At 41.6% G+C, this 20171-nt stretch overlaps 1 protein-coding gene across 9 annotated transcripts in view; it reads left to right on the forward strand.

Annotated features, from left to right (window-relative positions):
* The window catches only part of FBXW7 (F-box and WD repeat domain containing 7), a 224254-nt gene extending 215960 nt beyond the window's left edge, over positions 1-8294 (forward strand). For all 9 annotated transcript variants that reach the window (XM_069556702.1, XM_069556700.1, XM_069556696.1 and 6 more), the window contains 4 exons: positions 921-1102; positions 3090-3315; positions 5131-5341; positions 6393-8294. In XM_069556702.1, coding sequence (XP_069412803.1) covers positions 921-1102; positions 3090-3315; positions 5131-5341; positions 6393-6661 — 888 coding nt within the window. In that variant the 3' untranslated portion in view covers positions 6662-8294. The remainder of the gene's footprint in view (positions 1-920; positions 1103-3089; positions 3316-5130; positions 5342-6392) is intronic.
* Positions 8295-20171: the final 11877 nt, after the last annotated feature.

Consider the following 20171-nt stretch of genomic DNA (forward strand, 5'->3'; position numbering starts at 1 on the left):
CCATTTAAGTTATACCTCCTTCCTTTTTAGTCTTTTTCTAAAAGATGATTGAGGGGTATTTTTCCTTTGAAACTTTGTTGAGAACCTAACTATAGTTTAAACGTTAAATAAATCATGTTAATTTTGATTTATCTCAAACCCTATAAGTTAGAAGTTAAAGCGGGCTGTTTAGTTAAATAAGAGTTTGAAGAAAACAAAGCAGTCCAGGCTCACTGCATACAATGTAACTCTTTAAGGATTCTCTTCTGAATACTTATTTTTATCTGTCCGTTGGAAAATATTTTTGTGAATTAAGTAATTGACCACCTAAAAAATAATAGAAGAAAGTGTTGGCAGGGGGAAAATCTGTGTTTTAAAATGTTGATTCTTGGGCAGAAATCTTCTAAATATTCCAAGTCAGATGTTACAATTTTTTAAAACAGTTCCATATTTCCATAGTGTAGTATTAGTCTTGGATTTATTTCAGAGTTTTAATGTCTGTCTTTACCTGTCTAGAAGTGCCTTGCCTGGCTCCTAACTATTGCCTTGGGGCAGATTCAGATGAAATGTGCTATGTAGCCACACCCAACCCTGTTGGCATTCTTTCATTGAATCCATTCCCATGGAAGAAACCAAGTTGCAATTTTAGTATTATTATCAAAGAGGCCAGGCCAGAGCTGTCATACTTTAGCCAGAAAGGTTTACTTTCTACATCCGTGCTCCTAAATTGTGTGTGTGTGTATAAAATGCAATGCTGCCAAGTAAATAAAGCAAACAAAATAGTGATGGGATCATGTTATATTGGTGTGAAAATTATTTTCTGATATGCTGACATTCCAATTGAGTAAATAACTTTAGTCCAGATTTTAATGAGCTACTAAAATGGTATTTACATTGTTTTTCTTTCTACCTCAAAGTAATCATCTTAAGTGTTTTTGCAGTGTCTGAGGACATTAGTGGGACACACAGGTGGAGTATGGTCATCACAGATGAGAGACAATATCATCATTAGTGGATCCACAGATCGGACTCTCAAAGTGTGGAATGCAGAGACGGGAGAATGTATACACACCTTGTATGGTCATACTTCCACTGTGCGTTGTATGCACCTCCATGAAAAAAGGTAGGGGACGTCCTGTAGAGCTTGGGAATTCTTCCTCTGTTACTTGTGAACTTGGGGCCCGTTGTGCAGAGTCCGGTTGTACAATACTTACTGTGTCTAGTAGAGGGTGAGTGCTAATGTGCTCGTAAATTAGACTTCAATTATTCAGCTTCAGATGTTTGTCTGCTAGGAAAGCAGTGGGGTATTGCCTTAAAATCGGGCAGTTGGCATTAAGTCTCCTTCCTCATTTAATGGTGGTGTTGGCTTCCACTTTGAAACGCCTCGTTCTGTGATCTTGATGGAACCTTAGACTTCATTGTCCTAAATCTTTGATGACTCATCATGTTAAAAAAAATATTTGAGGTAGGAGGATATATTTTTGTTGGGAGGACAAATTCAGTTATTCAGGCTTCAAGCCTCTGAGTCTCTCTAGTTACCCACCCATCACCCTTCCCCCTCTCCATTGTCTCCCCTGTGTCCAGGCAAAAGCTGAGCGAGGTTTTAACTCATTGCCATTACCTGTCACCTGAACTGGTGACTGAGCTTTCATATTTGGTCACCTTGCACACAGCTGGCAGAGAACCTCCTCTGATTATGGTAGGACCACGAGCCTTTGGGAGCCTTCTGTTGCACCCTGAGTTAAGGAAGAAATCCAGTTTTCAGAATAGTTTCAGCCAATGCTAGCCTTTTTCTTCTCAGTATCTTTGCTGTTGCTTTTATTTCCTGCTACAGAGCCCTCCTATTAAAAGTCCTTTTTGTTTTCCATTGGCGTGTCTTCATGGTACTCCTGTTAAACAGATGTGATTTCTTACCTATTTTGTCAGAAAAAGTCTCTCTGAAGGGTCCTTACAGTGAATCCACTCCGGTTTTTACTGTTCATTCTGTCCATGGCATTCTTTATTAAGAACCATTTCATTAGACATATTTCACTCAAGATTTGTAATACATCAAGAAAAGTACCTTTTTCACTTGTGACTTGAATCTGCTTTGAACAGTGTGCTCTACTGTTAAAATTGGGGGAGTTAGTATCAAGAGACCTTGCAATTCAGTTTTCAGTATGTTCTGACTTAAATGTCTCAATGCTTCCATTTTCTACTCTTCCAAACATGGAAAGTGGTCTTTCTTTATCTCTTAGGAATAACATTAAAGACACCTGAGTTTTCAGCTCTCCTTTGTAATCCAAAGGTGATTACAGTATTTGTATCACTCTTGTTTACGGAAGAGTATCACTTTAATAATCTTGGGTCAAAATTTTAAGGGATTTCTGTTGCCTCTACATGTGTATCTTCTAAAAATCTCTATATCTTAATGCCCTCGTAGCCTATTGAATATTTTAAAATATAAGCACAAGCAACCTTTGTTTGAGGACCTATTTAAAACTGGTTATTTTAACCAGAGTACATGATATAAAGCACATATCTTTAGCAGTTTAAATTCCAAATTCTGGCTTGTTTTGTTGAGACACTTCTATTGAATTTTCTCCCTAGTCATAAAGGTAATGTGTGTTCCTATTAAAATTTGGGGAAATGGCAGAAAGAATAAGGAAAAAATTGAACTTTTTCAGAATATCAATGTTACTACCTATTAACATTTTATACATACTATGCACACGGGCATCTTATTTCTAAAATCAAGATCTTGTATGTATTTTGAGTTTGCCATGTGTTCTACTAATTTTTTATCTTTATCTTCCTCTGCTTCATCTTCATTGCATCTAGCTATAATACAGTAGTTTTCAAACCGCAGGACACCAAGGTGCTCCTGGGTCCCTCATAGGTGGGGGAACCAAACAGGCAGAATCCAAGGCTTTCCAACTTCCCGTCCCAAGCAAAGTAACTCAACTTTCATGTGTTTATATAGCACATGAGGTTTGACATAGCATGTATTTATTTTGAAAACAGGTGGTTTCTGCTTAAGAAAAAGAAAAGTTTTAATGGCCACTGACTTTTTATGTATTGTTTTCCCATGATTTTAAGCTCTCATACATTTTTTCCTGTTACACCCGCAGAGTCGTTAGCGGTTCTCGAGATGCCACGCTTAGGGTTTGGGACATTGAGACAGGCCAGTGTTTACACGTGCTGATGGGTCATGTAGCAGCAGTCCGCTGCGTTCAGTATGATGGCAGGAGGGTTGTGAGCGGAGCGTATGACTTCATGGTGAAGGTGTGGGACCCAGAGACAGAGACCTGTCTGCATACGCTGCAGGGCCACACCAACAGGGTCTACTCACTGCAGGTAAGAGGCTGCGCGCGCTCGCTCCTGTGGTGCTCTTGTAACCAGTCATAATACTGTCTTAGTCCATAATCACTGTCAGACTGCTGATCCAGTACAGTCCAAAACAGATGAATTATTCTGCTGTTTACATTTACTTTAAAATTGGCACGAAGAAAGCATACATGTTGAAATTATTTAAATGATTTGTTTCCATTTTTCTGTGAGTCATCTTCCTCTAAAATATAAATATTGGTCTTAGAACCTGAGATTTTGGGGCTCTAAATTTTCCTGTTAGTTAATGGGGAGATAGTCTCATAGGAAAATAGCCTGGATTTTAATAAACTCCTTAGCACAGGATTAATTTGGCCAGAAGCTGCCCTGTTGCCTTGATAGCTGGAAGTTGACGGACCATGTAATTGTGATTCTGCCCCCATTCAAAGTGGAAGTGGAGCTTTGGGCACAAAGCTGCTCTGCTGCCACAGGGCTGCTGGGTTGTGGTCATAAAGAAGGAAATTTGTCTTAAACATTTTTGGTTTGTTTTTGTTTGAACCTGATATCCTAGAATAGATTGCCATATTTTGACATAAATAACTAGATTATTAGCAGGTTTAAAAAATAGGTCTTGTTTTGTTTCCTGAAAGACAGCATTTTCCATTAAAAAATACAGTTGACTCTTGAACAGTGTAGAGACACTACCCTCCACCACCACTCCAGTCAAAAATCCTTGCATAACTTGGCCCTCAGTGTCTGCAGTTCCACATCCAAGAGTTCAGCCAACCTGGGACTGTGTAGTAACATAGTAGGTATTGAGCGAAAGAAATTTTTAAGTGTAGTGGACTCTCCCAGTTCAAACCCATGTTGTGCAAGGGTCAGCTGTATTTGCTATTAGTAATACTTACATAGCTTGTTTACCAATTACTGCCCACTAGTGATCAGCAAATTAGTACATGGTCCTAGGGCTCACAGTTCTGTCCTTGGAGTATTTGTTTCTTCATGGGATTCTGTCTATGTCATGAAATATTGACATAAAATAAAGATGGCCGTTAACTTAGAAAAGGTTATTAATTTGGAGGAGAGGGAATTGGCTGCAGTTGTCTGTATGTTTTGTGATGTGTTCAGAACCTTAATGAATATAACAGCCTCATTTAAATAAACCTCTTAGATTGAGAAAATAGGTAGGAACTTTAAATCGATCTGGGAATTGGTAGATGTTTGTTGACTTCTGGTCTAGCTGGGAAGCTGGAGAAGAGTACCATAGATAGTTTGCTTTGGTTATCAAAATGCCACCACTTCTAATTCTAGATTGATTATCTGTTGGCACAGTTCCTACCTAGCATTAGGTTCCTGTAAGTGAAATTTTTATTTTACATACAGTTTAATGGAACTTACTTTGAAGTATCATGAGAGTTATCTCTAGCTCTTTCCGTGCCGTAGATGTTGATAAGCACACCTTGTATCATAAACCACATCAGTAGTTTCACCTTCCTGTTGGGAAGTAAAACTCCAATGGTAGTCCATATCGAATCATTCATAATATGTAGCTCCTAAGTGTGGCCAGATGGTCTGACAATAATACGTTCATTGTGCTTCTTTAAAAATTGTTTCTGCATCTAGTTTGAGGCCACTGGTCATGAAAAATTCGCGTTTCTGATAGAAGCTTCTGAGAACATGCACTGGGGAGTCGTTCGGTTGCATGCAGCTTACCCTGGTACCTCATTTTGTTCCTGGCATTATCTGTTTCTCATGCTTTGCTCCCCTCCCTTTTTAGGATTAAGGTCAATAGATAATAATCAAGAATACCCACACTTCTAGTCTAATAAACTGTGTCTGTTGTAGTTTGATGGCATCCATGTGGTGAGTGGATCCCTTGATACGTCAATCCGTGTTTGGGATGTGGAGACAGGGAACTGCATTCACACGCTAACAGGACACCAGTCGTTAACAAGTGGAATGGAACTCAAAGACAACATTCTTGTCTCTGGGAATGCAGATTCTACAGTTAAAATCTGGGATATCAAAACAGGACAGTGTTTACAAACATTGCAAGGTAAATACTGGCTGCCCACCTTCAGTTGCATTCCTTAGAAATGAGATAGTTGGTCAAAAGAGAAATGTGAAACCTTTGTGTCACAGAATGATTAACCTCATACAAAATGAAAACTGATTTTAGAAAAGTTTATGAGCATTTCCACTCTGAACTGACAGAACTAGGCTGCCCTAAGAAAGTGTTTTAAATTGTGTTTTTAATATAAAAGTGTTTCATCACTTCCTACATGTATGGTTAACTCTACCTAACCTGAAAGAACAAGGTGAAGAGAGATCTTAGGTGTGATACACAGAAGCAGCATGCTGGTTTGTTGAGTATTTGTTGAGTGATCATTTATTTTGAATTTGTAGTCCAATTTTAAATTAAAGAGCTGCCTTACTGGGGGTGGGGGTAGGGGGAGAAGCCTCTCTAATCTGATAGGAAATTGCTTTGGCCTTGACTTAGACCCTTAACCATCTGCTTAAGTAGGATGGGGGGGAATCACGGTGCCCGCTCAACTAGAGGAGGAGACGTCTGAAGCCACTAGCGCTAAACGCGGCACGCCGCTGCTGGCCTCTTCTGTCGTGACTGTCTGCTTTTCCTTGGTCAGAGCCCTTAGAAAGTGCCAGTTCTCAGTGAGGCCGTTTGGTAGGTGGTACTGCAGCATTTTTCTCATTGGCAACTTTTGTCTCTTTCTCAGAGTTTTGGAATAGGGTCCATTCAGCCTTTGCCCTTGATTGGTCAGTTCAGAGTGGTAGGGTAGTATAGTAGATGGTCCACAAGCAGAATATGGGCTTCTTCAACACAACCAGAACACATGACGTGTGCCTGGTAGTGAACCACGCTTCCTGAAAGACAGAACCCTCAAAGACCAACACTTCACTTACAAATAGCTACCAGATTTTCCTACATCCCTGCTGATTCTAAAATACTCAGAACGCAGTTTCTAAATGTGCAGTGTTTAAAATATTTCATTTATTGTGTGTTCCAGTGTAGATTCCACAAATTACAGTCTAACTGACCTGAAACCATGATTTCTAACCAGTAATGAAATTCCTTTGGTTTTGCCTAGGTCCCAACAAGCATCAGAGTGCTGTGACCTGTTTACAGTTCAACAAGAACTTTGTAATTACCAGCTCAGATGATGGAACTGTAAAACTCTGGGACTTGAAAACGGGTGAATTTATTCGCAACCTAGTCACATTGGAGAGTGGGGGGAGCGGGGGAGTTGTGTGGCGGATCAGAGCCTCGAACACAAAGCTGGTGTGTGCTGTCGGGAGCCGCAACGGGACGGAGGAGACCAAGCTGCTGGTGCTGGATTTCGACGTGGACATGAAGTGAAGAGCAGGAGAGGGGGCATTGTCCCCACACCTAGGCGACAGACTCCCTGCCCTTCCCCTGCAAAAGAAAAAAAGAAAAAAGAAAAAGAAAAAATATCCCTTGTTCTCAGTGGTGCAGGATGTTGGCTTGGGGCAACAGAGCGAAAAGACCTACAGACGCAGAAGGAAAGGAGGAAGCGATGGCCACCCGCAACTGGCAAGAGAGGCGCCTGCCGGCTCTTCCCGGAAGAGGCTTCACTTTGGACTGAGGGCAGCTTTGCAACACGAGACTTTCGAAATCAAACCAGGTGCAATTATTTCTTTATTTTCTTCTCCAGTGGTCGCTGGGCAGCGTTACTGCTGAGACGTCGTCACAGATTCTGCTGGCCTGTTCTTTTACCACTGAGACCTAGAAAGAAGCTGCAATAACACCCACACAGTACCGGTGGACTGTCTCACCAGAGAGCATCTGAAACAAAAGAGTTATTTTTCTGGAGTGGAAAAGCTAAAAAGGAAAAAAATTACTGTGAATTGTTTTTGTACAGTTATCATGAAAAGCTTTTTTTTTTTTTTTTTTTTTTTTGCCAAACCATTGCCAATGTCAATCAATCACAGTATTAGCCTCTGTTAATCTATTCCTGTCGCTTCCACATACACTCTTTAATGCCTAGTTGCTCAAAGGTGGCAAGTTGTCCTGGGTTCTGTGAGTCCCGAGATGGATTTAATTCTTGATGCTGGTGCTAGAAGTAGGTCTTCAAATATGGGATCGTGTCCCACCCCTGTACTGTACTCCCAGTGGCCAAACTTATTTATGCTGCTAAATGAAAGAAAGAAAAAAAAGCAAATTATTTTTTTTTATTTTTTTTCTGCTGTGACGTTTTAGTCCCAGACTGAATTCCAAATTTGCTCTAGTTTGGTTACGGAAAAAAAAAAAAGACTTTTTGCCACTGAAACTTGAACCATCTGTGCCTCTAAGAGGCTGAGAATGGGAGAGTTTCAGAAAATAAAGAGTGAAGTTTGCCTGCAAGTAAAGAATTGAGAGTGTGTGCAAAGCTTATTTTCTTTTATCTGGGCAAAAATTAAAACACATTCCTTGGAACAGAGCTGTTGCTGCCTGTTCTGTGGAGAAACTTTTCTTTTTGAGGGCTGTGGTGAATGGATGAACGTGCATAGTAAAACTGACAAAAATATTTTAAAAATATATAAAATGCAAAATTAAAATAAAGTTGCTGGTCAGTCTTAGTGTTTTACAGTATTTGGGAAAACAACTGTTACAGTTTTATTGCTCTGAGTAACTGACAAAGCAGAAACCATCCAGTTTTTGTAGTAAAGGCATCACGTGCAAACAAGCGAAATGAATGGAAAAGTCAAATGGTTTGCCTCATTTTCCAGGAGCCACAACTCAAGCTGAACTGTGAAAGTGGTTTAACACTGTATCCTAGTGATTTTTTTTTCCTCCTCCTGTTTATTTTTTGTTTGTTTTATTTATAGTCTGATTTAAAACAATCAGATTCAAGTGAGTTAATTTTAGTTATGTAACAACCTGACATGATGGAGGAAAACAACCTTTAAAGGGATTGTGTCTATGGTTTGATTCACTTAGAAATTTTATTTTCTTATAACTTAAGTGCAATAAAATGTGTTTTTTCATGTTAGTATGCCTGTTTCTTCTGCTGAGGTAATCGCACTTCATTATTAGGGTTTGTCTCTAATAGATGAAAGAGCAGAGTCCTGATTTCTTTTATCCCCCGATGGTGTTTTCTGCAGCCAGAGTGGGAACAGGGCCCACAAGGTGCAAACTGTATCTCTCGCAGACAGACTGCCCGGGAAGACGCGCCTGCGCTCACCTCTAGTGCACTGGGCTGAGCACACTTGAAGCCTGGCCCCTCACAGAGCCACCAGACTCCTGCGTGCTAGTTACAGCTAGAAGTCCTATGGAAAGTTCATTGTTAAAGTTCGACCGCATGTCAGCCTACTTGGAACTTTGCATATACATCTCTCAGAAGCTCCCACACCCCTAAGAAGTAGGCAGCTCTCTCCCCACTTCACAGATGAGGGCAAAACTCTGGCTCACGCGGGCTAGGGGTTTGTCAGGAGCCAGGTACTGGGCCAGGCACCAGGACTCACACCCACGGCCTTTAAGGGAAAAGGAACCTAGAGCTTCGACAGACTGAAGCAAGGCTTTAGGGGTGAGGGTGCATTTTTGTGGTACTTTTAGGCTCTTTCGTGACTTTTATTTAATAAGCCTAGCATTTTTTACAGTAAGTGAAGAAAAATGAAGTTCAGTCACTGCAATTACGTAGCCTCTCCGATGGCAGGTTTCTGCCATGGGTGTATCTCCAGGAATCCCAGCTAGCCAGGCCTGAGATGAACGTTGGAAAGGTGACAAATACAGACACTACTTAGAGAATACATTACTTACAGTCACAAACCACGTGTTCTTTACTCCTAGGGCAGCAGTTCTTGGGCCTCACTTTCCCAAAGCTGCTGAATAAGAACATCTGGGAATGAAGGGGACCCAAGCATCAGCATTTAAACTAGCTCGCAAGGTGGGTTGTGGACACGACTTTGAGAACCACCGCTCTAGTTGTTTGGTGTGTTAGTCCGCAACACATCACAGGCACAAGAACATCGGAGAGAAGTGACAGGACGAGGGGAAAGACAGAAAAACCCAAGGCAAAAATCACACTAGGCTATGAAGTGCAGGCGAGCGGCCCAGCCTGCTGCAGGGTGAGCCACGGCATAGCCCAGCGCCACAGCTGCTGTTCACACAGACAACTCCGTGATCAAGAAGTTGTGATTCTGCTGGGTAGTCTTGAAACTGCTTGATTTTTCATAATGTCAATGTGCCTTGACGCTAATACACTTGAAGCACAACATCATCTATAAAAATGAATGTGCATTATCGAATAGAATGAGTTCACGAATAGGTCTGGATCCAAAGCCCAGTTCTGTCTAAATACAGGACCTTCATCAGATCACTTGACCTCATGTCTCCTCATCTTCTAGGAGGCAGAGAAATCCTACCTTCTAAGGTTATTGTAGGGATTAAATGAAATGTTATGAAGCATACCAATCGTACTAAGTGGTAGCTACTCTTACAACTTTAAGAAAATAGACCCAGATAACTAACTTGCTGTATTTGGGAGCAGTTGAATGCGTTTGTGACTCATTCAGGTATGTAATAAAAATAGCATTCCTCTCTATATAGCAGTTTACTTTTTTTTAAAGTGGGGTCACATAAATTTCTCATTGAGTCTTACAGAAACCTTGTAAAAGGCAAATATGGAGCTCTTGTATATACTTAGATGTTCATTAAATGTTATTTATGAATAAATGAATAATCTTCATTACAGTGAATCTGTTCCAGGAAAGGGAAAATCTTAACCTCATCCTAAAGGAATTAAAATAAGAAAGGTCATAAAGGGAGCCCTGATTATGGCCTCCTTAATGAAGAAATTCACCACCTTATATAACCGTGGATTTTCAATTGTTTATACCAGAAGAGAGGCAGCCCCCAAATTTAGATGTGACAGGTTCCCAAAGGTCAAACAATGCCTGAAACTAAAACTAAAATTAGGGCACAGAGTAACCCATAAAAGCCCAGAGCAGGTGCTCAGTAAATATGTGTGGAACTGAGCAAAGAGGGCTTATTTTTTTTTTTTGAATTGTTTATAATTTTGACACTTGGAAGGAAGCTCCCTTATCGCTATTTAAGAACCATAAGCTATTTCATTAATTTGCAACAGCTAGTACACACCAGTTGGTAAATATTTCAACCTACCTACTTGTTTAATTTCAAAAGGTAATTGACATTTAGTTCATTGCACTAATTTAACGTTTAAGCCATTTTCTCTCTGCCTTTTGAGCTAGCCTGTTCAGTCTCCTTTCTCCTCTGAATTGATTGGAGGCTACAGTCAAATAACAACCAAGACCTCTGTGCCTATCCCTTCCTGGAAGTGAACCAGGATGCAGGAAGGCGTCCCTAGATCCAGGCTGGGCCATGTTCACACACTTTCACTGATGCAATCCCTGCACTTGGTGAGATGAAGACACTGAGGTGGACAGAGAAGCTGCCTGGCAGCGCCTGCCCGGCGTCATCCCGGCTCCTGTAACTCCTAACAACCCACATTAATAGAAGCCAGAAGCAAGTTACTGGCGTAGCACGAGCAGATTAGATTCACATCACAATGACTGAAGCCTTCCCTCAGACGCAGCTTCACTCACTCTCCTTCTGTTAGTCATGCCCACCCCCAGTAAAACCAGTCCACACTGTAACCTCTACTCCAGCAGCTTCATTGGCAAAAGACGATTCAGCCTTGTCCCGTGCAGCAATTTTCAGAGAACCTACTGGTTTAATAAGCCATCTGGGATTCTACCAATAGTGAAAGTGGGTTGGTGTTGCTGGTGATTGAATGTAAATAAATGCTTCTGACGCAAGTTCTGTTCCTGTCCCCTGCCTCACTGTGTTTTGGAGATGGGTGTGTGTGTGTGTGTGTGTGTGTGTAGACAACATACAGGAATATACTGGAGGGACTTCCCTGGCAGTCTAGTGGTTAAGACTCCATGATCCCACTGCAGGGGGCCCAGGGCCCGGATTTGATCCCTGGTCAGGGAACTAGGATCACATGCACCATGGCAAAAAAAAAAAAAAAAGATTATATCGGAACCTGGGAAGAGGCCCTTGTTCTCAGTGATGCATAATAATTCTGTTAAGCCTTTCTCTTGTTCATCTATGAAAAAAAAAAAAAAAAAAAGAATGGCCATATGAAGGGAAGATGTTAGTGGCCAAGAGAAGATTTGCTAAGACGTCTGTGACAGCTCAGCGACCTCTGTGTGAGGGGAGCGTGTGTCCACACCGTGCTGCTGGAGTCCTGCATTAAACAACATAAGGCGGCGCACAGTTTTATATTTTGGCATTGTCTGTTGCCCAGGAGATGGATTTTAAGTTAGATCTAAAGTGTCTGCACCCAACTCCGCTTTGGGGGGCACGCCAGCCACCGATCTGAGTTGCCATCAAGCACCAAGCACGGTTCACCGACCTACGCCTCCCATTGTCCATTCATTAACACTGGTGATGCCCCGCCAGGGGAGGTTCTGGCCAGTTTCACTCCCCTGCTGCCTTGTCTTTCTAGGTGGAGGAGACCAGAAATATCAAAAACTAATTTCAAAGATTCTTCAAAAAAAGGAAAAGTACCCAAAGCTGAAATGACTCAGAGTGTACCTTTCTCCAAAGTGTAAAGTATAAATAAATTCTAGACCCAGTTCCTGGGAAGACTCATTGCTGAGACCAAAGCCTGGCAACTTCCCAGTTTGCAATTGGGTGTAAAAATAGCAGAGTTTCTATTTCAGATGATCTGATTCTCCCCAGGATTCTTAAGGACAAGGAACGACTGAGCGGACATTTTGATGTTTTATTCTTTGCTTTGGAAAATCTATCGTGGTCAAACCTATGAAGGCTGTTTATCTTTGGGTTTTGTTTTGCTTCAGCAGTCATGCTCTGCAAAAGGAAAATTATGTTGAAATCACTCTTGCAAATCAAAGGTTCAAACAGAGCACAGAAATATATTGCCAATTTACCACTTTTCTAGGAGATTCATAGATTATAAAAGAGACATCAAACCACTACTCACTGTAAGAGGAAGGTTACTTGCAAGACTTTTTAAACTTGTATTGATGAAGCCCATTAAGACTTCACCAAACCCTACGCCTTACTAAGTATAGGCAGCTAGACAGTCTAATTCCAAGCTACCATGAGCCTTTCAATTTGAGGATTCTCTCCATTCCTGTAAAGTGACTTTGTGTAGCTTAAATCAATCTAGCAAGGATACAATGTGGAACAGAAATTAAAAGTAAAACCAAATGCACCTCTTTTGAGCATCAAATCCGGGTTTGGGGGACTGAAGCTCATAAACTTAAGGACCCTCTTACAGAAAAGAAACATCTCACAAAATTAGATCCCAAAATGAACATTTAGCATGATCAACATTGAAACAATTCACTGAGGACTTGGTAAAAAGGATCCCTTTTTTGTGAGAACTCTAGGCAGTTACCAGAATCACTTAACGGAAGTACTTCTGACCTTAGCCTGGCTCCTCCCCAACCCCCACCCTGCATGTCCCAGCACCCCCAGCTCTCAGGGCTCTGTTCAGGTAGGAGGCCTGAAGCTCAGCCTCATCAGTTTCAGGGAAAATCCTCTTCAGCTCCCCCAACTCTAATCCCCTCATCTGGAAACGGGCTACCATGTCATGGGGATTACAGGAGACACTGCATGTCCAGCATTGAGCACCGTACCTGGTCTGCAGTAAGGATTCATTAAAGGGCTGTAGATATCACCAGTGATCATGAGAGCTAGCTGCTGTCATGCGCTTATTAAAATTCAGCATGGTGACGTGTATTAAAAATAATATACTATTTTTTTTTTCAGGCAAACTTTATAGGGACCCCGCTGCAGCACATAAGAGGGAGAACAAACCAGTTTCCTTCACTCGCTCACTCCCCAAGGAGGGGGCGGACAAGCTGGTTCCTTATATGGGGTGAAGGCAGGGGTGTGTCCAGGGATGGCTTAGGTGATGCTGTGTTCAGGGAGCATGTGCAGTACCCTGGTTTTGCTCTAGGCTCTTCAGCAGTGGCAGTTGGGTTTTTTGGTCTCTCTGTTTCTTTTGTCCCGAATTTTTCCAACTGTGTGAGCATGTTATTTTCAGTCCCATATAGTTTCTTTGAATTTTGTTGCTTGAGGAGAGCTGTGTCCAAGCATTGCAGCACTGCAGTGGAGGGACCCAGGTCCCAGCCTGTCTCATTCCCCCTGAGAGACTCTACAGCTCAGGGTGAACGGCCTGAGTTCTCTTCTTCTGAGGTTCTTCCTTGTGGACAAGGACTGCAGACCCGAGCCTACCTTCAAGGTACAGAAGTCCCTCGCTGACTGGTCCAAGGACCTGTAGGGACCTGGGCCACTTTCTCCTGGAATGCGCTTAACTCCTTGGTCATCGTGAGCCTTAAAACTGTTGGGGCCTAAAAGACATGAGCTTAACCAAAACATTAAACAAACAAAGGCTAAAAAGGACAAGAACAACAGTAGAACAACAATCTTCTCAATGGCCCCATGATATCTTATCATTAGCCCTATTTTATAGACGAGGAAATAGGTACAGATATGTGAAGGAACTTGTTCATGGCCACAGAGTCAAGAAGAAGAAAAAAACTTGGAGAAACTGGTGTTCAGAGGTAGGCTTGTGGCCACAGAGGCCAAGCTCTTAACCATATTATTATGTATTGACCCACAACTGCCCTGCAAATTTCGGAACATGTAATACAACAGACTGGTTCCAAATAGGAAAAGGAGTACATCAAGGCTGTATATTGTCACCCTGCTTATTTAACTTATATGCAGAGTACATCATGAGAAACGCTGGGCTGGAAGAAGCACAAGCTGGAATCAAGATTGCCGGGAGATATATCAATAACCTCAGATATGCAGATGACACCACCCTTATGGCAGAAAGTGAAGAGGAACTAAAAAGCCTCTTGATGAAAGTGAAAGAGGAGAGTGAAAAAGTTGGCTTAAAGCTCAACATTCAGAAAACGAAGATCATGGCATCGGGTCCCATCACTTCATGGGAAATAGAGGGGGAAACAGTGGAAACAATGTCAGACTTTATTTTTTGGGCTCCAAAATTACTGCAGATGGTGACTGCAGCCACGAAATTAAAAGACACTTACTCCTTGGAAGAAAAGTTATGACCAACCTAGACAGCATATTCAAAAGCAGAGACATTACTTTGCCGACTAAGGTCCGTCTAGTCAAGGCTCTGGTTTTTCCTGTGGTCATGTGAGAGTTGGACTGTGAAGAAGGCTGAGCGCCGGGGGCCAGTGTGAGGAACTCCGCCCATGGCAAAGGTCATGAGGAAGGAGGCTTGGCATACGCAAAGGCGTGATCAAGCCTCAGGAAACCCCCTGTTCCCGAGCATCTACCCCAAAACCAGAGTCTGTTTTATGTTCTCCCCCATAACCGTTTTTCTCGGAGAAGGAGTAAACGTGCAGCTTCAAGTCAATAAAGAGTCCCTTGGACTGCAAGGAGATCCAACCAGTGCATTCTGAAGGAGATCAACCCTAGGATTTCTTTGGAAGGAATGATGCTAAAGTTGAAACTCCAGTACTTTGGCCACCTCATGCGAAGAGTTGACTCATTGGAAAAGACTGATGCTGGGAGGGATTGGGGGCAGGAGGAGAAGGGGACGACCGAGGATGAGATGGCTGGATGGCATAACGGACTCGCTGGACGTGAGTCTGAGTGAACTCTGGGAGTTGGTGATGGACAGGGAGGCCTGGCATGCTGCAATTCATGGGGTCGCCAAGAGTCAGACACGACTGAGCAACTGAACTGAACTGAACTGAATATGTCATAGATCAAACCAGAAAACGATGCAGTCTCAGTCCCAGTCTGTTAACCTGGGAACCAACAAAGCCACACAAGCAGACATGAGCCTGGATTTCAACAAGGGAGACCTGAAGAACAGTGCATAATATATTCCCGCTATGGTTTGGCTATAACGAATGCCTTCTTGTTGGAAAATTAGAGTCACTTTTTCCAACTGCAGAGTAAAAAGAGAGTGAGTTGTCTAAAAAGAAAAGACTTTGTATAAGAGAGTCATATAACGAGAATATAGGAAAAGTGGGTAAAATAGTGTGTTATTTAAAAAAAAAAACAACATTGCTTCCAGATAATTTCAGGGAAAAATAAGTTGTTTCCACAAAAGATGGACACTTTAGTTATACAGGAATTTATTTTATGACTCGCCATTGATATGCCCCAGGACAACTAGGCAAATGAGAAGCAAGCTTTGGGGCTCTCAGGATTTTTGTTGTTGCTGTAGTTCAGTTGCTCAGTTGTGTCTGAGTCTTTCGAACCCCACGGACTGCAGCACGTCAGGCTTCCCTGTCCTTCCCTATCTCCCACAGCTTTCTCAAACTCATGTCCCTTGAATCAGTGATGCCATCCAACCATCTCATCCTCTGCTGTCCCCTTCTCTTCCTGCCCTCAATATTTCCCAGCATCAGGGTCTTTTCCAATGAGTCAGCTCTTTACAGCAGGTGGCCAAAGTATTGGAGCTTCGATATCAAGCCTTCCAATGGATATTCAGGGTTGATTTCCTTTAGGATTGACTGGTTTGATCTCCTTGCAGTCCAAGGGACCCTCAAGAGTCTTCTTCAGCACCACAATTCAAAAGCATCAATTCTTCAGCGCTCAGCTTTCTTTATGGTCCAACTCTCACATCGGTACATGACTACTGGAAAAACCATAGCTTTGACCATACAGACCTTTGTGGGCAAAGTGATGTCTCTGCTTTTTAATATGCTGTCTAGGTTTGTCATAGCTTTTCTTCCAAGGAGCAAGCATCTTTTAATTTCATGGCTTCAGTCACTGTCCACAGTGATTTTGGAGCCCAAGAAAATAAAGTCTGTCACTATTTCCATTTTTTTTTCCTTATCTATTTGCCATAAAGTGATGGGACTGGTTGCCATGATCCTAGTTGTTTAGATGTTGAGTTTTGAGCCAGCTTTTTCACTCTCCTCTTTCACCTTCATCAAGAGGCTCTTTTGTTCCTCTTGCCTTGTGCCATTAACATGGTGTCATCTACATACCTGAGGTTATTGATATTTCTCCCAGCAAACTTGATTCCACCTTGAGCTTCATCCAGCCTGGCATGTCACATGATGTATTTTGCATATAAGTTAAATAAGCAGGGTGACAGTATACAGCCTTGATGTACTCCTTACCTAATTTGGAACCAGTTCATTGTTCCATGTCCAGTTCTAACTGTTGCTTCTTGACCTGCATACAGACTTCTCAGGAGGCAGGTAAGGTGTTCTGGTATTCCTACCTCTTTAAAAATTTTCCACAGTTGACTGTGATCCACACAGTCAAAGGCTTTAGCATAGTCAATGAAGCAGAAGTAGATGTTTTTCTGGAACTCTCTTGCTTTTTCTGTGATCCAATGGATGTTAGCAGTCTGGTTCCTCTGCCTTTTCTAAATCCAGTGTGTACATATGGAAGGTCTCAGTTCATGTCCTATGAAGCCTAGCTTGAAGGATTTTGAGCATTACCTTGCTAGCATGTAAAATGAGTGCCCTAGTTTGAATATTCTTTGGCATTGCCCTTCTTTGGAATTGGGATGAAAACTGACCTTTTTCAGTCTTGTGGCCACTGCTAAGTTTTCCAAATTTGCTGGTCTATTGAGTGCAGTACTTTCATAGCATTATCTTTCAGGATTTGAAATAGCTCAGCAGGAATTCCATCACCTCTACTAGCTTTGTTCGTGGTAATGCTTTCTAAAGCCCACTTGACTTCACACTCCAGGATGTCTGGCTCTAGGTGAGTGATCACACTATGGTGGTTATCTGTGTCATTAAAACCTTTTTTTGTACAGTTCTTCTGTGTATTCTTGCCACCTCTTCTTCATATCTTCTGCTTCTGTTAGGCCCATACCATTTATGTCCTTTATTGTGTCCATCTTTGCATGAAATATTCCCTTGGTATCTTTAATTTTATTGAAGAGATCTCTGTCTTTCCTATTCTATTGTTTTCCTCTATTTATTTCATTGGTCACTTAGGAAGGCTTCTTTTTTTATTTTATTTATTTTTCAATCTTATGTGAGATTTATTATTGTTCTTATTATGCTTTTCTGATGAACATTATATAAACCTTTTATGTTAGCAATAAAATACTCTGCATGATACACTAGGCGGTGGCCCAGAAACAGGCATACTTTTGATAGATACTGAGAGTCTGGATATTATAATGAAGTCTTTCAGATAGTTCCGTATTTTTTTATTTTTATTTTTACTTTATTTTACTTTACAATACTGTATTGCTTTTGCCATACATTGACATGAATCCACCACGGGTGTACATGAGTTCCCAATCCTGAACCCCCCTCCCACCTCCTACCCCATATCATCTCTCTGGATCATCCCCGTGCACCAGCCCCAAGCATCCTGTATCCTGTATCGAACATAGACTGGTGATTCGTTTCTTACATGATAGTATACATGTTTCAGTGCCATTCTCCCAAGTCATCCCACCTCTCCCTCTCCCTCTGAGTCCAAAAGTCCGTTATATACATCTGTGTCTCTTTTGCTGTCTCGCATACAGGGTTATCATTACCATCTTTCTAAATTCCATATATATGTGTCAGTATACTGTATTGGTGTTTTTCTTTCTGGCTTACTTCACTCTGTATAATCAGCTCCAGTTTCAGCCATCTCATCAGAACTGATTCAAATGTATTCTTTTTAACGGCTGAGTAATACTCCATTGTGTATATGTACCACAGCTTTCTTATCCATTCATCTGCTGATGGACATCTAGGTTGTTTCCATGTCCTGGCTATTATAATCAGTGCTGCAATGAATATTGGGGTACATGTGTCTCTTTCAATTCTGGTTTCCTCGGTGTGTATGCCCAGCAGTGGGCTTGCTGGGTCATAAGGCAGTTCTATTTGCAATTTTTTAAGGAATCTCCACACTGTTCTCCATAGTGGCTGTACTAGTTTGCATTCCCACGAACAGTGTAAGAGGGTTCCCTTTTCTCCACACCCTCTCCAGCATTTATTGCTTGCAGACTTTTGGATTGCAGCCATTCTGACTGGTGTGAAATGATACCTCATTGTGGTCTTGATTTGCATTTCTCTGATAATGAGTGATGTTGAGCATCTTTCATGTGTTTGTTAGCCATAGGAAGGCTTTCTTATCTCTCCTTGCTATTCTTTGAAATTCTGCATTCAGATAGATATGTTTTTCCTTTTCTCCTTTGCTTTTCTCAGCTATTTGTAAGGCAACCATATTGCCTTTTCGCATTTCTTTTTCTTGGGGATGGTTTTGATCACCATCTTCTGCACAATGCTGCAAACTTCCATCCATATTTCTCTTGGCACCTGTCTGTCAGATCTAATCTGATAGTGGCAGTCCTGGGAGGCGTGGCATGCTGGCATAAGTCCTTTTGGAGAAGGTTGCCATTACCCTTATCAAAGTTTGGCCTCAGGCCAAACTGCAAGGAGGGAACACAGCCCCATCCATCAGCAGAAAATTGGATTAAAAATCTACTGAGCACGGCCTTGCCCACCAGAGCAAGACCCAGTTCTCCCCACAGCCAATTCCAGTGGGCAAATTTAATTCAGATGACCATTATATCTACTACAGTAGGCAAGTATCCTTTAGAAGAAATGTAGTAACTTTCATAATCAACAAAAGTGTCCAAAATGCAGTACTTGAGTGCAGTCTCAAAAATGACAGAATGATCTTGGTTCATTTCCAAGGCAAAGCACTCAATATTGCAGTAATCCAAGTCTATGTCCCAACCACTAATGCTGAAGAAGCTGAAGATGAATGCTTCTATGATGACCTACAAGACCTTTTAGAACTAACATCCCCAAAAGATATCCTTTTCATTATAGGGGACTGGAATGCAAAAGTAGGAAGTCAAGAAATACCTGGAGTAACAGGCAAGTTTGGCCTTGGAGTACAGAATGAAGCAGGGCAAAGGCTAACAGAGTTTTGACAAGAGAACTCATTGGCCATAGCAAACACCCTCTTCCAACAGCACAAGAGAAGACTCTACACATGGACATCACCAGATGGTCAACACTGAAATCAGATTGATCAATATATTCTTTGTAGCCGAAGATGGAGAAGCTCTATACAGTTAGCAAAAACAAAACCAGGAGCTGACTGTGGCTCACATCATGAACTACTTATTGCCAAATTCAGACTTAAATTGAAGGAAGTAGGGAAAACCACTAGACCATCCAGGTATGACCTAAATCAAATCCTTTATATAGTGGAAGTGACAATAGATTCCTGGAATTATATCTGATAGAAGAGTGCCAGAAGAACTATGGACTGGCTCTCAAGACTGATACAATGTAAATCCTCAACAAATGTTAGCAGTTGTTGTTGTTATCGAGAAAGACAATTGTAGTCAAATTCCATCTTAGACACTATGTGACTCTGAAAGATTTCTTTTTAATCTTTCTGAACCTCTGTCATCTTCTATAGAGAAAAAAGTTGTAAAGGTTACAGGAGATAACTCATAAAGCACCTGGTACAGTCTTGGCTTCATGGCAAATAGAAGGGAAAAAAATGGAAACAGTGGCAGATTTTATATCCTTGGGCTCCAAAATCACTGTGGACAGTGACTATAGTCATGAAATAAAAACAGGCTTGCTCCTTGGGGAAAAAACTATGACAAACCTAGATAGCATATTAAAAAGCAGACATTACTTTGCCCACAAAAGTCTGTATGGTCAAAGCTATGGTTTTCCCAGTAGTCGTGTACAGATGTTAGATTTGGACCATAAAGAAGGCTGAGTGCCAAAGAACTGATGCTTTCAAACTGTGATGCTGAAGAAGACTCTTGAGATTCCTTTGGACAGCAAGGTGATCAAACCAATCCATCCTAAAGAAAATCAACCCTGAATATTCATTGGAAGGAGTTAGACTGAAGCTCCAATACTTTGGCCACCTGATGTGAAGA

The sequence above is a fragment of the Ovis canadensis genome, chromosome 17, assembly GCF_042477335.2.
Source record: "Ovis canadensis isolate MfBH-ARS-UI-01 breed Bighorn chromosome 17, ARS-UI_OviCan_v2, whole genome shotgun sequence".
Lineage (NCBI taxonomy): Eukaryota > Metazoa > Chordata > Mammalia > Artiodactyla > Bovidae > Ovis > Ovis canadensis.